Source organism: Ornithodoros turicata, chromosome 4 (genome assembly GCF_037126465.1).
Source record: "Ornithodoros turicata isolate Travis chromosome 4, ASM3712646v1, whole genome shotgun sequence".
Taxonomy (NCBI): domain Eukaryota; kingdom Metazoa; phylum Arthropoda; class Arachnida; order Ixodida; family Argasidae; genus Ornithodoros; species Ornithodoros turicata.
In genome coordinates, this window is record NC_088204.1 from 44895998 (window position 1) to 44911598 (window position 15601).

Here is a 15601-nt window from a genome sequence, read left to right on the forward strand (position 1 = left end):
TCAAGGAACCTATTTCTTATCAGAGCTGTAGCGTGAGCTAGATTCAGATATTCCTGGAGAATGTTGACTTAAGCACTACTCATACACTTTTCAGTTCCAAGTTGTCTGATGACGAATGTGTCTGTTATCGTTATTCCCTTTCTATTCTTCGTGGCAGACTTAAATCTTCTTTGCTGCCTGAGCTAACTTCTTTCACCTCTCACAGAACTTGTCCACAGCAGAAGTGATTACTTCTCCCGGTAATCTGGCTGAAGAAATCCGTTTCAGTTGCAAAAGGAAGCTGCACATGACTGATTGTGTACAAGATATTGTTAATGGCTTTACTAAACCCCTCTCCTTTAATTAACTTTGAGTGGCCCGAACGCTACAACAGTAGCCCCTTCTTTGAATGGGGCCTGTATTCCCAGCAAATTGTGATGGGCAGTGCAGGTGAAACAGATATCTAGAAACTGTTGCTCCCCCTGCAAAGGGACCACATAGGTGTGCTTCAACCCTGGTGAAGCCTCTTGAAAGACGTCTAGTACGCTATCTACTTCCTGCTCCGGTGAAATCTCTGCTCTGAACATGACAAATAGTCAGCAACGTAACAGATAATCTTCGACAACCACCTGCAACCAAGTAGAATCTCAATCTTACGGTCACACTATAAGGAATATATCTGCTCAGGGGCCACTGCTGAACCGATGGATCTGCCATCACACTGACCTTGCACACTGTCCTTATCTTTGACGAGTGTGGACTGCAAATAGGTCCCCAACAGCTCCATAAATGTCGCTAACAGAACACACGTGGAATTGCGACAATCCACTTCACGTTCTTGAACCCGCATAGTAACAGAAGCGAACAGAGGCTGTGAAGGCTAAACTGAATAGTATTAGAAAACTCCTCTGCAACCTACTGGTAGAAACCCTGACACCTGAAGCCATTGTGTACATACTAAATTAAAGCACAGTTTGAAGCATTTTGTCTCTTCGTGGTGGCTGTTTCAGAATATACATTTACAGAACGTGTATAGAAATTATAATGATGAAGGAAGGAAATCACTGAGAACATCAATTGTCTCATGTTGTATAGAACTTTCACACACACTTTTAGAAGAGCAACGCAGTGTGTTATAGTAACGATAGAACTATGGGATCTTTACGCCTTTCTTGAGCATGAATAAACTACACTACAGTCAACCTTCGATTTATGAAAAGCAACCATTCCCTCCAAAAATGTTCATAAATCGAGGTAGTGCAGGAAAGAAAAGGCCCGAGGACCGCTACAAACAACAGAACAGGCGTTTGTTTTTGGAGATACTGGGTTATAGTGTTTCGCACATTACTGTCATTTGTGTCTGTTTTGTTGAGAAGGGATGTCAACTGCCGCACACTTGGCCTGGTCATTCTTCTCTTAGAAATACATTAGAGCAGCTTCAGTGTGACCCAGAGAGGATCTACTAGTCACAGTAGCACTTTTACATTTACGTTGCTCACTATCTTCATCTTTTTCACCACTGCGGCAAGGGCCGAGCGCTTCCGTTTGATTGCTCCAGATGGGTTCCTTTCAAAATCCGAACACCAAATGACAGCTGCCTTTGTGCCCATCCGTGACACCAGGGATGACTCGTGTTTCGTCGTACAGTATCCCCCTGTTCAATCAACTTTCAAGACTGCCAAGTGTCACCTCAGACGCCTTGGATGCGTCTTTTCTTTCATTCCATCTTTTTCGGACCTTTTGCTGACCGGGCATAACCTGTTGCAAAATCGAGGTAAAAAATCCTTGGGTTTTCCAATTCGTACCAACAAAACAGGTTCACTGTTCAGAAATCGAGGGTTCATAAAGCTAGGGGAAAATACAAGGCAAATGTTTCATTCTGCGGCATACTGTTCATAAAACGGGGGAATTCATAAATTGAAGGTTCACAAATCAGGGTTGACTGTATACCATATCATGACATGCTACACCACAATATTCAACACACATGCGAAGGTATCAAACGGATGTATAATGCAGACGTGAAAGAAGTACCTTTGCTTTTTTGCCTGTATAGAGTGTATCAGTTTAGGTTCACGTGGACTGCAAATGGTCACCATAATCCTGAATTACACCACGTTGTAACTGCACAATGGACTGAACTCTGATAAGTTTTTTATCCTACAGTAAAGCTGTGTTATTAGGTGAAATGCTTTGATGGATGCGTGACAATAAGGGGAGCAGGCTGAACATATGGAAGGGGCCTTTCATGGCTCTAAAATAACACTGATTTCAGTGTTGTGTGACAAACTATCGTATAGGTACGTAATCGGCAAATTTAGGTTCTTCTGACATTTGGGCAGAGTTTGCAGGGGGGTTTTTTTTTCTGTAAAATTAACTATGCCTCACAGCAGAGTGTCAGCTGAGTAACACAGAGATCGCAGCCTTGTCTTTTGCACAAATAAGAATTTCTGTTGTGCCTTGAAAACCAAGTGGAAAGTGCTCAAAGTCGGCACAGAAGAATGCAGACGCAAGAGGTTTCTGAATTTCTCCTTCTCCACCTTGAAAACTACTGCCTGTGCGGGCTCAGTGTAGGGTGCATTTTACATAATTAGGGGTCCCCTCCAACACATATTTTTTTCGTTCGAACTTGAAGACACAGCTTCCGTACCTTGTTCGATTTAAAATGGAACTACCTACCAACCACCCCATTCTGTAAGATTGACGAGACACTAAGTAGAGGAAGGCAGGCCCTCCTTTCCACGGAACTCTATCTGAAGGCTGAACCATCGAAAGGCAGCTCCTTAAAAGGCAACATGTCAAAACATGGAAAAACTGTAAGGACAAAAGGCCAAAACATTAACCCCGATCAGAGGCTTCAAGAAGTCAATGACTACTAGTCTAACTGTAATATATAAATTAGGATCCGTGATGGTAAAACCCTAAACTAGGGACATACCTAGACCTAGACTAGACATACCGAGAGTGAACAGACTAATTATCGTTACAAAGCTTAAGTAGAAAATCTAGCTAACCGGTCATGCCCATGAGGCACCTCACTGATGACAGTTGTTCACCTCTGTGGTAAAAGTCTTTTTTCCTATCCACCAAACTGCTGACCTGCAGTACCCAGGAACCCTTAAAGTAGCACAGAAGTAATTTTTAACACCCTGTTTTCTTCCCATAAAACTGTTAAGTAGGCCAGTAAGATGCACCATGCGAAGTAGTTCGCACCACAGAGTCATAATTATCGCAGAAATTGAATTTAAAGTACGCCGCAAAAAGCGACCATGCGCAATGGCGGTGGAGAGCAGTACCAGCCTCTGATCTGCCTGGAACCTCGTGCTGACGCTACAAAGAGAATGCCCGCTGATTGGTCCAGAGAAACGTTTTCTGCTACTCCGCTGTCGTCTGCTACTCGGCTGTTCAGAGTTCTGAAAAAGCCTTGCTCCTCTCTCAGTCATGATCTATCCACAATTCTCTGGGAGAACTGGCAAAACTGGTTTACGGCGGCAAAGGGACGAGGCACTGACCCCCCACAGACCGGCGAACCAGAATGAGTTCTCCTTGTAACGGCATCGGTGACGTGGCATCATACTTTCTCCTCCTCATTATACCCGGAGTGTGGGAGTTAAGGGTGAACGTGCGGAGCCATGTTTATGTGAGTGTTTTTCTGAGAAACAAATAGCACACAAACCTTTCACACTATTCGGTAAAATGACACACACACTTTCGGACGTCTTAATCTGAAAATTTTTTGGATGGCCCTTTGTACTCCTTTAAAGATGTCATCCAGTGATAAAGAAGGTGTGGAGAAGAACAACAGCTCTCGTCCTGAGGCTCTTACCTTAACCCTTACAAAGTTTAGTATGATATAGTCGTGAATCAATGTTGCATGTAAACCTTTTCATTTCGGCTAACACCACAGGCAGTCTTACAAAAAATATGACTTCATTTGTGCATACCACTATTAGAAAGAACCAACCTGTGGCCAGTGTGAAGGAATTGTCTTTATGAAACTGTGACATTACCTGTGCATGTCACAATGTTGATATTGTAACATTTTTATTTGTTTCAGTGTTCGAAGCTCCTGGTTGACACATCGGTCATTCAATTTTACCCAAGCAAATTCGTACTGATCACGGATATACTGGACAACTTCGGTAAGTGAGTGTTAGAGCGCGGATTTTCGTGCAAGTGCTTGTTTTTTTTTTCTTGTCACGATATGGTTGTGTATCTGGACGACGCAAAAACACTTTTGGTCATGGTTTGGTACCGATTAGAAGGGTGCTATGGTCCATATAAATGCATATTTTGCACGTTATGGCATATCCCGCCTGAAAATGCTCACATTGTGCACGTTTTGCCATACATTTCCAGATGGCCTGGTGTGAAATCTCTATTGTGCTTCTGCTTTTTAAGCAAGATTTTGCTGGCTTCCAGAGGGTTTGGGTCCACTTTGAAGAAATTTAGGTCCGAATAGAACATTTTGGATGTTTCAGTGGGAGGTGGAGTTGAGCCACCACCTTTGCTGCTCCACTGCACAAAGTACTACAGTAAATCTCGGTTATAACGAACTCGACGGTCGCGCGCAACCCGTTCATTATATCCGAAGTTCGCTATAAATGGAATGGACAAAAAATTTGATCCAAAAGGCCAGTAGTGTAAGAAACATGAGTCATGTATGCCGTTCATTGAAAATACATCGTTAATGGCGCCTGTTGATACACAGTTGCGGAGATCACGGCGTTTTCTAAGTCATCAAGGTGGGCCACGGCGAGCGCCTTCGCGTACACAAAATCACGGAGCGAAGCAACGTACTTGAGTGCCTCCGCTGTAGTTAAAATGTAAGGAGGGGAAGACACTGTGTCATCATCATCGTCATCGGAAAGTTCGTTTGGCGGCGGGCGCACGTCGGCAATGATGTCCGAATCACTGAAGTCCGCGACGGCCTGTGCATCGTCATCTGCTGTCGCGAACTCCTCGAAAGACTGACAGCCGTCAGTCAGATTCGCAGCCGTTGCTCTATCCCAAAGTTCTGTGTCGGTATCACGCACACCAAAGTCCACTTCACGATCGGCGTCTGTAGCCAGTGCCTGATGAACAAATCCAGCTTTTCTGAAGCAGTTTCGCAAAGTTTCCCGCTTCACCTGCATCCATGACGCCTTAATCATCGGCCAAACGGGTGCATGTGCAGCGCGCGCTGATGGTGACAGCGCATTGGCTGCAAAGCGAGGTCACGTGCAAGCGGCGCCTGACAAATCCGCGGGCGTCTGACGTCGCGCGCTCGCCTTCTCCAGTGGTCGAGGGAGCTCTTTCGGTCGCTGTAACCGAAGGCTCCCCGGCAATTCGTTCATAATAGGCGGGGGCAATTTCCATAGACTCAATACAAATTTTGACGGTCGTTCGTGAGGCATTTGTTATAACCGAAGATTCGTTATAAGTGGGGCTGTTATAACCGAGATTTACTGTATCCACAAATGTACAAGATCCTTTCTCACAGCTGTGCTTAAGGTTTGCACCTTCGCATGGTGTTTGAGCGCATTTGCTGTGCATGTATGGCAGATGGGCCGTATGTCGATTTGACTGGACCGGGTTGGGCCCAGAAAAGTCAGCCCACCACCGGTTGTCACATACAGAATGAAGAGGCTGAGCCTGCCAGCCGTAATGGGGCAACCGAGTACCCGCTAGCTTGCTGACAGTGGAATGAGATGGTCCAATCCTGAGCAAGCGCCCAGGTACCGAGCCACAGCAAACAGAGGCGCCCCCCCACATTCTCGATAAGTCAGTGATAACAGCATAACGTGACACGTGATAAACATCACATCTCTCGCACCTGCTTATCGTTACTGGAGGCAATATTTATTAAATTTTTTGAGTTGCATGCATATGCCGAGAGTTTTTAGTCATGTTTATCCACACTCGAGTGATAATATTTAATCTCATACCAGATTGTGTCTGTCTATGGTGACCTGCAAAACCACAGTGCACATTATACATTCTATGGAAGGTGACAATGATTTTCAAGTATACCAATTGACAATCTTTGTGGGGTACTTTCAGGTACACCTGTAATGTGGCATCAGGTGCACAATACAGTTTTTACGATGCTGTAGTATCCATGGTAATTTACTAGCGGTTTCTTATATGCAGCATGCAGCACAGTGGTGTGTTACTCTTCCTACTTGCTAGCTTTGGCATTGTTGCTTGTATGTGCCGGATCATCCTGTCGTCATTCAGCGTCATGTCTACGTTTGATCCTAGCCAACTCGCGTTAGTGCTCTCTGTTGTATCGGCCCGAGGGAAAAACACACATCCGGGTTTTCCGGCGAACAAGAACGAAGTCCCCTTTATTTCGAGGTCACGCACATAAGTACACAACAAGAAAACACGACCCCTCACTGATAACACTTTTTGCCGGGGCGCCTATCTGATCTGCTGTCAGATACAACATTTCTCCCCCACACACATCCGAAGCGATCAACAAAATACAAATACATGTCAAGAACAGTACAAGCAATTTACCCTGGTTCTCCAAACTTTTCATAAGTCAGCCTGTCTGGTGGTCTCGTTACTCTTGTACTTCTCCTAAGTCCTTCGTTAGGAGTACCATCATTATAAACATCACCAACCAGATGCATCAAAATACTCGTTATCAGACTCGCCAGAATCAGATGACAATTCCGGTGAAAGGCTCCTGAGAGAACCGTTGTCCTGCGGTCTTACAGCGTCGTTCACCGTCAACTTCAGGTGGTCAGAATGAACAAAACGAACTTTTCCGCAAACGCGCACTAAAAATGTTGTGTGGCTAATTTTCTTGATTACTTTTCCTGGTGACCAGCAAGTTTCTTCTCCCCGCACATTCTTTACCCAGACTTCATTTCCGACTTCAAATGTTCTTGGCCTGGACCGTCGCTTATCAGCGTAAGCCTTCATTTTGTTCTGCTTCTCGCGACGTCTGTGCGAAAAGCTGGGCTTCAGTAACGTAAGGCGCGTCCTTGGCACCCGACCTAAGAATAGTTCTGCTGGTGTCTTCTCCGTCGTAGTATGGGGCGTTGTCCGATACTCGAACAAGAAGCTTGAGAGTTTTAGTTGAAGGCTCCTTTTCTTGTTCCTGGATTTTTCCTCAACTACTTGCTTTAAAAGTGCTTTCTTCAAGCTCTGAACTGCCCGCTCCGCAAGTCCGTTTGATGGCGCATGGTATGGTGGGGTCGTCGTATGTACGATGCCATTTTCCAACATGAAGTTGCGGAAGTCTTCCGATACAAATTGAGGACCGTTGTCCGTCACAGCTTCCTCTGGAAGGCCAAACTGTGCAAATATGATCTGCAACTGCTCGATGGTCTTCTCGGCTGTCGTAGAGGGCATTATAACTGCCTCTATCCATTTTGAGTAGTCGTCCACAAGGAGTAGAAAGTTCGTACCATATTTCTGAGCGAAATCTAAATGTACTCGTTGGAACACTCGTGTGGAAGAAGGCCACGGCTGCAGTGGAGGAAGAGGTGCACTGTTTTGAACACATTGGCAGACATCGCAGCCTCGAACAATTCTCTCGACGTCAGCGTCAAGTCCCGGCCATCAGACAATTTGGCGGCTCAGCATTTTCATCCTGACTATCCCCGGATGTCCTTCATGTAGAAGTCCCAGGATGACTTCCCTCAGATTTTTAGGTACAACTACTCTTGCTCCCCACACCAGGCAGTTCTCGTCAATGGAAAGAGAATCTCTTCTCTTCTGGTTGTAGATCTGGGTTGGTCACTTTACTCGGCCATCCGCTCTTGACCTGTTCAATTACCCTTGGAAGCACAGGATCCTGTTTAGTTTCTTCTTGAACTGTCCAGTTGGTGATAGGGATCCTTTCTAACGGTGAAAAGTACTTCAGTGTGTCCTCATCTTCAGCTGTTGCTTGTACTGGAAGCCTTGATAGTGCGTCTGCATCTCCTATGTGGCTGCCTTTCTGGTAAACGATGTCGTAGTCATATTCTGTGAGTAGTAGGCGCCATCGTTCAATCCGGGATGCAGCAACACCAGTGGTTTTGTGGCCCAACTTACAGAGGGACGTCAAAGGATAGTGGTCTGTAACCAGTGAGAACCTTCTACCAAAAAGGTATTTGTGAAACTTCTTTGTGGCAAACACAATAGCGAGCGCCTCTTTTTCTATTTGTGAATAGTTTTGTTCAGCGGTTGTTAGTGTCCTTGAAGCAAACTCCACTGGTTGAAAAACACCCTTAGTCACTTCCTGTGACAATACAGCGCCTAGACCGTACTGGGATGCATCACAAGTTAACGGGGCAGGCTTACTTGAACAGTATATTGCTAACACCTGCGCGCTACACAACAAGTTTTTTACAGTCTGGAAGCTTCTGACACAGTCCTTGCTCCAAACCCAAACGCTGCCTTTTTCTAGAAGGCTGTACAATGGTTTCAGAATCGTGGCTAAGTCCGGAAGAAACCGCGCATACATGTTAACCATGCCCAAAAAACTTCGAAGTTCAGAAATGTTTGAGGGAGCGGGGGCTTCTTTAATGGCCCTGACTTTGTCTGGACAAGGGCTTAAGCCATCCTTACTCAGTACGAAGCCAAGATATTTGACTTCCTTAACAAAGAACTTGCTTTTTTCCACATTTAGTTTTACACAATGCTTAGCAAGTCGTCTCAACACCTTTTTTACATTTTCAAAACATTCATCATGGTCTACGCCTCCAATTAATAAATCATCAATATAACAGGCAACCTTAGGTAAACCCTGCAGTATCTTATCCATGGTAGCCTGAAAGATGGCAGGGGCACTCGACACACCATACGGCAAGCATGTAAACTCGAACAAACCCATGTGAGTATTCACAGTAAGAACCTTTCTAGCGCATGCATCTAACTTAAGCTGCAAGTATGCAGAACGCAAATCCAGAACTGTGAAAACAGAACACCCAGCAAAAGTTGCAAACAGTTCATCCGTGCGAGGAAGTGGGTATTGTTCAGTACGCAGACTAGGATTGACAGAAACACTATAGTCGCCACAGATTCTAATTTTGCCCCCGACCTTCGGTACAACGACAAGAGGAGTAGCCCAGTCACTTGTCTTAACAGGTGTCAAGATACCCTGCTCAACCATGTGCATCAACTCTTTTTCCACGGCGTCACGGAAAGCAAAGGGAACGTTGCGGTATTTACAAAAGACCGGCTGAACGTTATCTTTAAACACAAGGCTCGCGCTGAACCCATCGATAAAGCTCTTATCCCTGTCAAACACGCTAGGAAACATTTCTTTTAAGGACTGAAGGGTCTTCCCTTCTGACGAGTGATAAAAAATAGCTTTCCAGTCCAACTTCAATTGCTGTAACCAGTTCCTGCCTAGTAAGGCTGGTAGATCAATCCTCATATTCTTAACAATAATCAAGGGCAATACTTCCTTGCCTACTTCATTTTCTACACATACATCAACAACCCCTACAATAGGGACTTGATCACCAGTGAATGTATGCAAGACAAGGTCACAATATTTCATCGAACCCGACGGCCGTAGTATGCGGTACATTCTTTCGGGCATCAGCATTACCGCGGAACCTGTGTCAATTTCAAATTCCACGTCATGACCTTCTACTTTCAACCTGGACTTTACAGGTGGCACGCCAGACACTGTGTTACACCGTACCACACTAACCCTTTTACCTGGCGGTCTCGATTTTGCGCGTGTTGATCTCGTAAAACACTGGCTCTTAATGTGTCCCTTTTTACCACATTTAAAACACTTAGCATTTAAGAACGTGCACTTTGAGGGCACATGAGAGAAAGAACCACAACGAGAACAACGTCCTACCGGCTGTATCCGCCGTGCAACGTCCTCATCAATGCTGCGCAGACGGTGCACATCCTGAGTTCCGGAGTCGCTCTGATGCTGAAGCACTTTGCATTGCTGCATCGCCAGTTCTTTGGCAAAAGCAACCTTTAGCACGTCGTCAAACTTAGAACTTCCGTCGAGTTCAAGCAGGGAACGCTGAAAATCTTGTACTCGGCACCCAGCGACAAACCGATCCCGGAGAGACTCGTCAAGGAATGCTCCGAAGTCGCACGTGTTCGCCAGCTTCTTTAAAGCAACAGCAAACTCTGCCAAGCTTTCACCTTCTTGCTGGTGCCTCTTGTGAAACCTCGTGCGCTCAGCAATGAGACCTCAACGGCGAATAATGCTTCTTAAGAACTGCTGTGAGCTCGTCAAAGGTCTTGCTTGCAGGCAGGTGTGGCACCAACAAGTTCTTCAGCGTTTTGTAAGCACTGGTACCCAGGAAGTTCAGGAACGTCGCTGCTACACTTTCTTGCTTGACAGTATTTACACTCACGTAAATTTGAAAACGTTCCAGGTAATCCTCGAAGGACTCGTCCTCGGGTCTAAACTCGTGAAACTTCGGCAGTGTTGTATCGGCCCGAGGGAAAAACACACGTCTGGGTTTTCCGGCGCACAAGAACGAAGTCCCCTTTATTTCGAGGTCACGCACATAAGTACACAACAAGAAAACACGCCCCCTCACTGATAACACTTTTTGCCGGGGCGCCTATCTGATCTGCTGTCAGATACAACACTCTCTTGGCTTTGCGTGTTGTTATATATACAAGCTAGAAGTCACCATGTGCTCAACAATATGCACAAAACTATCAAGCAGAAGATGCTCAACAAAAGCATCTCCTTTCAAAGTGTTTTTATTCTAGCTTAGGTCGGCTTCCCCCTTGTGTTGTTACAAACTGTGTGATCACAAATACGCACAAAGAAACTAAAGGTCAATGATCATGTCAATTTTTTGCTTTTGTAGGATCACATTCATCACTGTTGCTTTGTGGGCTGGGGTCATGTTTACTTTACCCATGTTCATCGTACTTTTGTTTTTTGTCTTGCATATCTTGCAATCTGGGTAACAAATGCCACTGTTCTCCTATCTGAAGTGTTCTTTATGCCAGCAGACGATCTGGTTTTTCCGTTGAGCAAAGGAATTTAGCTTGATACATTTTATACAGGGAGGTGGATTTCTTTTGAGTTGGAGGAAGACTTTTTGTGTCCTTGCATCCACTTCATTTCTGTCGAACAAGAGAGAAACTGATGTTCTGAGGCTGGAACAACATGGAAGGGACAGATACAGTAGAACCTCTTTATAGTAACTCCTCTTGTAGTAAAACTCTGCTTATAGTAAACGAGAACTGTGGTCCCGATAGAATCCCATACATTCAATGGCACACCTGATATAATAAAACTCCTGATCTAGTAAAATTTCATCATGGTCCCAGAGAGTTTACTACAAGAGGGTTCTACTGTACAAACAAAGTCCTTCTGTCCTTCATTACTTCCACAAATGCAAAGAAATGTTGCCCCTCTCACATATGCACCAGCTAGTTTGCCGTCTTCCACTTTACACATGTTTCTTACATTTCCTAAGTTTTTGCATGCTAACAACAAACCTTTTAAAACAAACTTTTTAAAGTGAGTGCTTTTGCGGTAGCGATTATAAGCAGCTATTTCACATTATAGACTGTACGAGGGGTGTTCAATAACCGTACCAATGTGGGGAAGGACATTGCTTCTAGCACCGTGTGTTAAAGATTTCCTGCACACGTTAAAGAATGTCCTACCCTGCGGGTCGTCCAGCATGTAGGCACAGAACTGTGGGTGGGCTCACCTTACACCCCAATTATAATTATTATCATTAATAAGTTATAAGGCCTAAGTATGATGCAATAGATTAACAGTATTGCAATGTTGCATGCATATTACATCATCCTTTTATGTAATAGTGGCTCTCCTCTCTAATTCAATTTCGCGTTGCCCCACGTACAACACGAAGTACAGAAGTACGCCTTGGATAGCATATTTTCAGCATATTTTCACATCCAGAAATCCTGGGCATTTGTGAGGCAAAATCCCTGGATTTTGGGATAATGAATTTTGGCTTTTCTATTTGGTAGTGCATGTGAAAAAAAGAACAGTATCTCACTAATCTCTTTTTCCAATAGTGAAATAGCAGTTACAATTTGAAACTGAACCAACTGCATTGTCTGTGGTATGTGATAAACACGTTAGCTGCTGACTTTACTCACCACACAGCACATAGCTGAGAACAGGCATAAAGTAGCATTAAAACTCACAAGTAGGGACGTGCCAACCAAATCCGCGAATCCTTGAATCTACGAATTCTAGCCACGGATTCCAGATTCGGGAATCCGAATCCCACTGTCCAAAACGACGAATCGAATCTTTCGAATCCACCGACCACGTTTGTTCGTTTCTTTTTCAAATTGGCGCCTCCGGAGTCTGCCGAAAGCCTCATTGACCGGCGGGTGTTTTCTCTGTTTGCATTGCTCTGGACTAATAGAGTTCAGGCAGGAACTGTTACATTACAAGTTTAAAAGTAATATGGTTTTGGTTTTGATTCTTGCTTTAGCTTTATGGAAATAATTCAGACTCGAGAATTTATATAAATCTTGTAGTTGATGAACAATATGTTAAATAAATTACGTTAAATAAGTTAAATAAATATGGGTATATTTTCACCCAAAACTGAGCTGTTGTATTTTTTTGTTTTCATCAAGCAAATGTATCATATTCTGCTTCAAAACACCTTTCAGTAGAAGTTTTTTTTCTTTCTTGGCTTTTTTAACTCTTTTTAAAGAAAGGATTCAAAAGATTCGAGATTCGTTAGATTCGTGGATTCGCAGAACCTTCCTTGGATTCGGATTCGGATTCGCAAAATTCTGGATTCGTCCCATCTCTGCTCACAAGAAATCAGAAGGGTTCTTTTGGTCATTGAGACTATACAAAGTATTGCAGACTATTGCAGAAATTTCTCTCTTTGTTGAGTTAATTGGAGTGGATTTACATGTAAGTTGTGCCAGCATACTTGTGTGATAACATACTGCACTGCCACAGGAAGCCATGTTTTTCTGCTGCCATCTATGCACAAGTGCTCAGTGTCATGTCTTTTTGTGCACTACTAACATATACACTGAGGTATATCCTGTGGCACAGCCACAAGGTATTCCATAACAGACTACATGAAAAGGTGCATTCCAACACAGACTTTATTCCAGAACGGTAGGCATATCACAGGGCTGAACTTCTGTCCTATGGGCAGATTTTTGGGTTTTCTTCTGCTAGGATATTCCGTGGGATGTCGCTCGTGTTAATATACTGAATGGGTAAGACGCATGTGCCGTAGCGCGAATGCTCAGTTGGATACAGTCCTATATGACTTCGTAAAATCCCGATCCCATCCCGGGATCAAAATTTGAAATCCCAGGATTGTAAAAATGTTAGAGTTCTAAGTTAGGGTAGTTGGTATCCTGGCATTCAAATAATGGAAAGCAGCAGAAGCACATGTGTCTCAATGCTTCTGCTGCTTCCCTTATTAGATTGCAAAAATGGCTTGTCCAGAATTCCAAGCCCTACAGCTAGTTGGCAATGGCTGAAGTGAAGGACAACACTAAGCATCGTGCCATTGTGAAATTTTTTATGAAAGAGGGAACAGCGCCCGAAAGTATTCATGAGTTCATGATGAATGTGTATGAGGACTGTGCGCTGTCATATACAACTATCAGATGATGCACAGCTTTGTTTAAAGATGGTAGGGAGTCTTTGGAAGATGACTCCAGTGGCCAGTCACCCAGTTGAAGCCACCACTGAGGAAATGTGCCGCAACACGGAAGACATGGTTGTAACTAGTGTCCTGAATTTTACCGTTTGACTGTAATTGCCTATTAGACGCCTAAGTGCGACATTTTGGGGGCTGCCTGCCTTTTTATCGACACTTTTGAATTGTAGCCTTCTTGAACATTCTTAGATGCCCTAACAGCCTTTCTAGAGGTGGAAGATATATGACCAATAGGCTTGCGATGGCAATTCAGGTTGTTAAAGATTGAGAACGAAGAGGAGACTGGGGGGTGCAGGTCGCGTGCTTTGGTTATTCACTTGTATGCTTGGCTACGGTTCAGTATCTTTCAGTAAAATCAGTTGCTAGTTGTCGGATCTGGTCTCCTTTTCTCTACGTTTTATTTAGTCCATCGAATCGGATATCATCGTGGATCCAGCCATGAATCGAGACCAGAAGGCCTGAGGTATGGTCCGCTCCGCCGTTACTAGGCTCATTCATCAGTTGGAATCCCTGTCCAGTAGTGATGAGCCCTCGCTCCCCGAAGTCAAAGATACGGCACGCCTCCTTGATCAGAAGTCTAAGGAACTCAAGGATCTCGACACAACTGTTCAAGCCAGAGAGTCAAACCGAAACGTTTATCGGTTTGGTTCAGGTTTGGGTTTGACGAAAAAGGTTCAGTTCCGGTTCAGCTCCGGAAGGCAACTATAATGGTTCGAACCTGTTTCTTTTTTTTCAAAAGGTTGGGTTCCAGAACTGGTTCAGGGAGCATGGGTGGGAAGAAAGCACAACAGGCATGTTAAATCACACTTCCGTTTGTGCGGTATAGTGCTTGAAGTGGACAGAAAGGCATCAACAGTCGTTCAAGATTTTGAAAGATTTTGCGTGATATGAAAGACATGATGAGTAGTGGTTACAATAGGAGCATAACCATGAATTACCAGTTTGGGTTGATTACTACAGCACGTAGCTCGTGTCGCAGTTGTTACCTAGCCCACAGGGTTGTTTACAGAATCTCGGCAGGAATATTAATAGTTAATTAATCAAGCCTGCTCCCTTAACCTAAGTCATTGAAATTATGGATTACCAATCAGTAGAGGTGTATACACGTGAAGCAGCGAACGACGCTTCATGACATTTCATGACAGGCGCTCCTTTCGGTAGCCGTTACTTCATGACACGACGTTTCATTTTTTCGACGCTTCATGGTCGTTTGATTGGCTCATTTTAGTTCCCAGGCATGGGGGTTGACATTTTCTAATTAAGTTTGATTGGAACGATGCCATTCGGAGCCCTGGGCCGCTGTGTAAAAGGAGTGTTAACGTGTTGTCACTGACCGCAGCCATGCTAATGTGCCGCCGTAGAGTAAGTGTCGGTGGAACAAAGACAGCACGGGCAAGAGTAAGGGCAAACAGAGGAGATTGACCCATTTTCGACGCATTATTGATTCTTAAATGCGATGTCAGTACGTATATTTGTTTTCACCTCTTTAATTTCAAATGCACAAAAAAAAAACTAACTTTGATATGTACTTAACCTTAAATATAGTTCTTGTTTTTCATTCTTACCACCATGAGGGTGACTTTGTAAGTGGCCTATCTAAGCTCACACGCAATATGTGTCAACGATCAGTTCTGCAGTTAGGGTGGACACAATGTATAGCTGTGTATCAAAGAAAAAAAAAAGTAATTTGATGTCCATGCACAATATGCAAAGTTCCGCCCTTACCAATTCAAACATTTCCGGGCATTTGGGGCTTACTTGTCTGTGTTGTCCCTAATTGTGGTCTGCCTTGGCCAATTCTCGTTGTTTTGTTGTTTCCGCTCTAGTTCTGTATCAACCGTTATTTGAACCAGTTACCAGCATTTTTTTAATGGTTCAGTTCCGGTTCAGCTCCAAGATGGCGTCTACTGTTTTGGTTCGGTTCAGTTTTGGTTCGGCCAATAATAACGGTTTTCGGTTCGGGTTCGGTTCGGCTCTCTGGTTCAAGCAGGGATGAGCAGCGAGCAGTTCGAGGA

At 44.2% G+C, this 15601-nt stretch overlaps 2 protein-coding genes across 5 annotated transcripts in view; one reads left to right on the forward strand and one right to left on the reverse strand.

Moving 5' to 3' along the window:
* The window catches only part of LOC135391477 (transmembrane protein 94-like), a 587105-nt gene that overhangs the window by 199048 nt on the left and 372456 nt on the right, over window positions 1-15601 (reverse strand). The window lies entirely within an intron of this gene.
* The window catches only part of LOC135391472 (VPS35 endosomal protein-sorting factor-like), a 140569-nt gene that overhangs the window by 22963 nt on the left and 102005 nt on the right, over window positions 1-15601 (forward strand). For both annotated transcript variants that reach the window (XM_064621737.1, XM_064621736.1), the window contains exon 7: window positions 4037-4121. In XM_064621737.1, the coding sequence (XP_064477807.1) occupies window positions 4037-4121 (85 nt within the window). The remainder of the gene's footprint in view (window positions 1-4036; window positions 4122-15601) is intronic.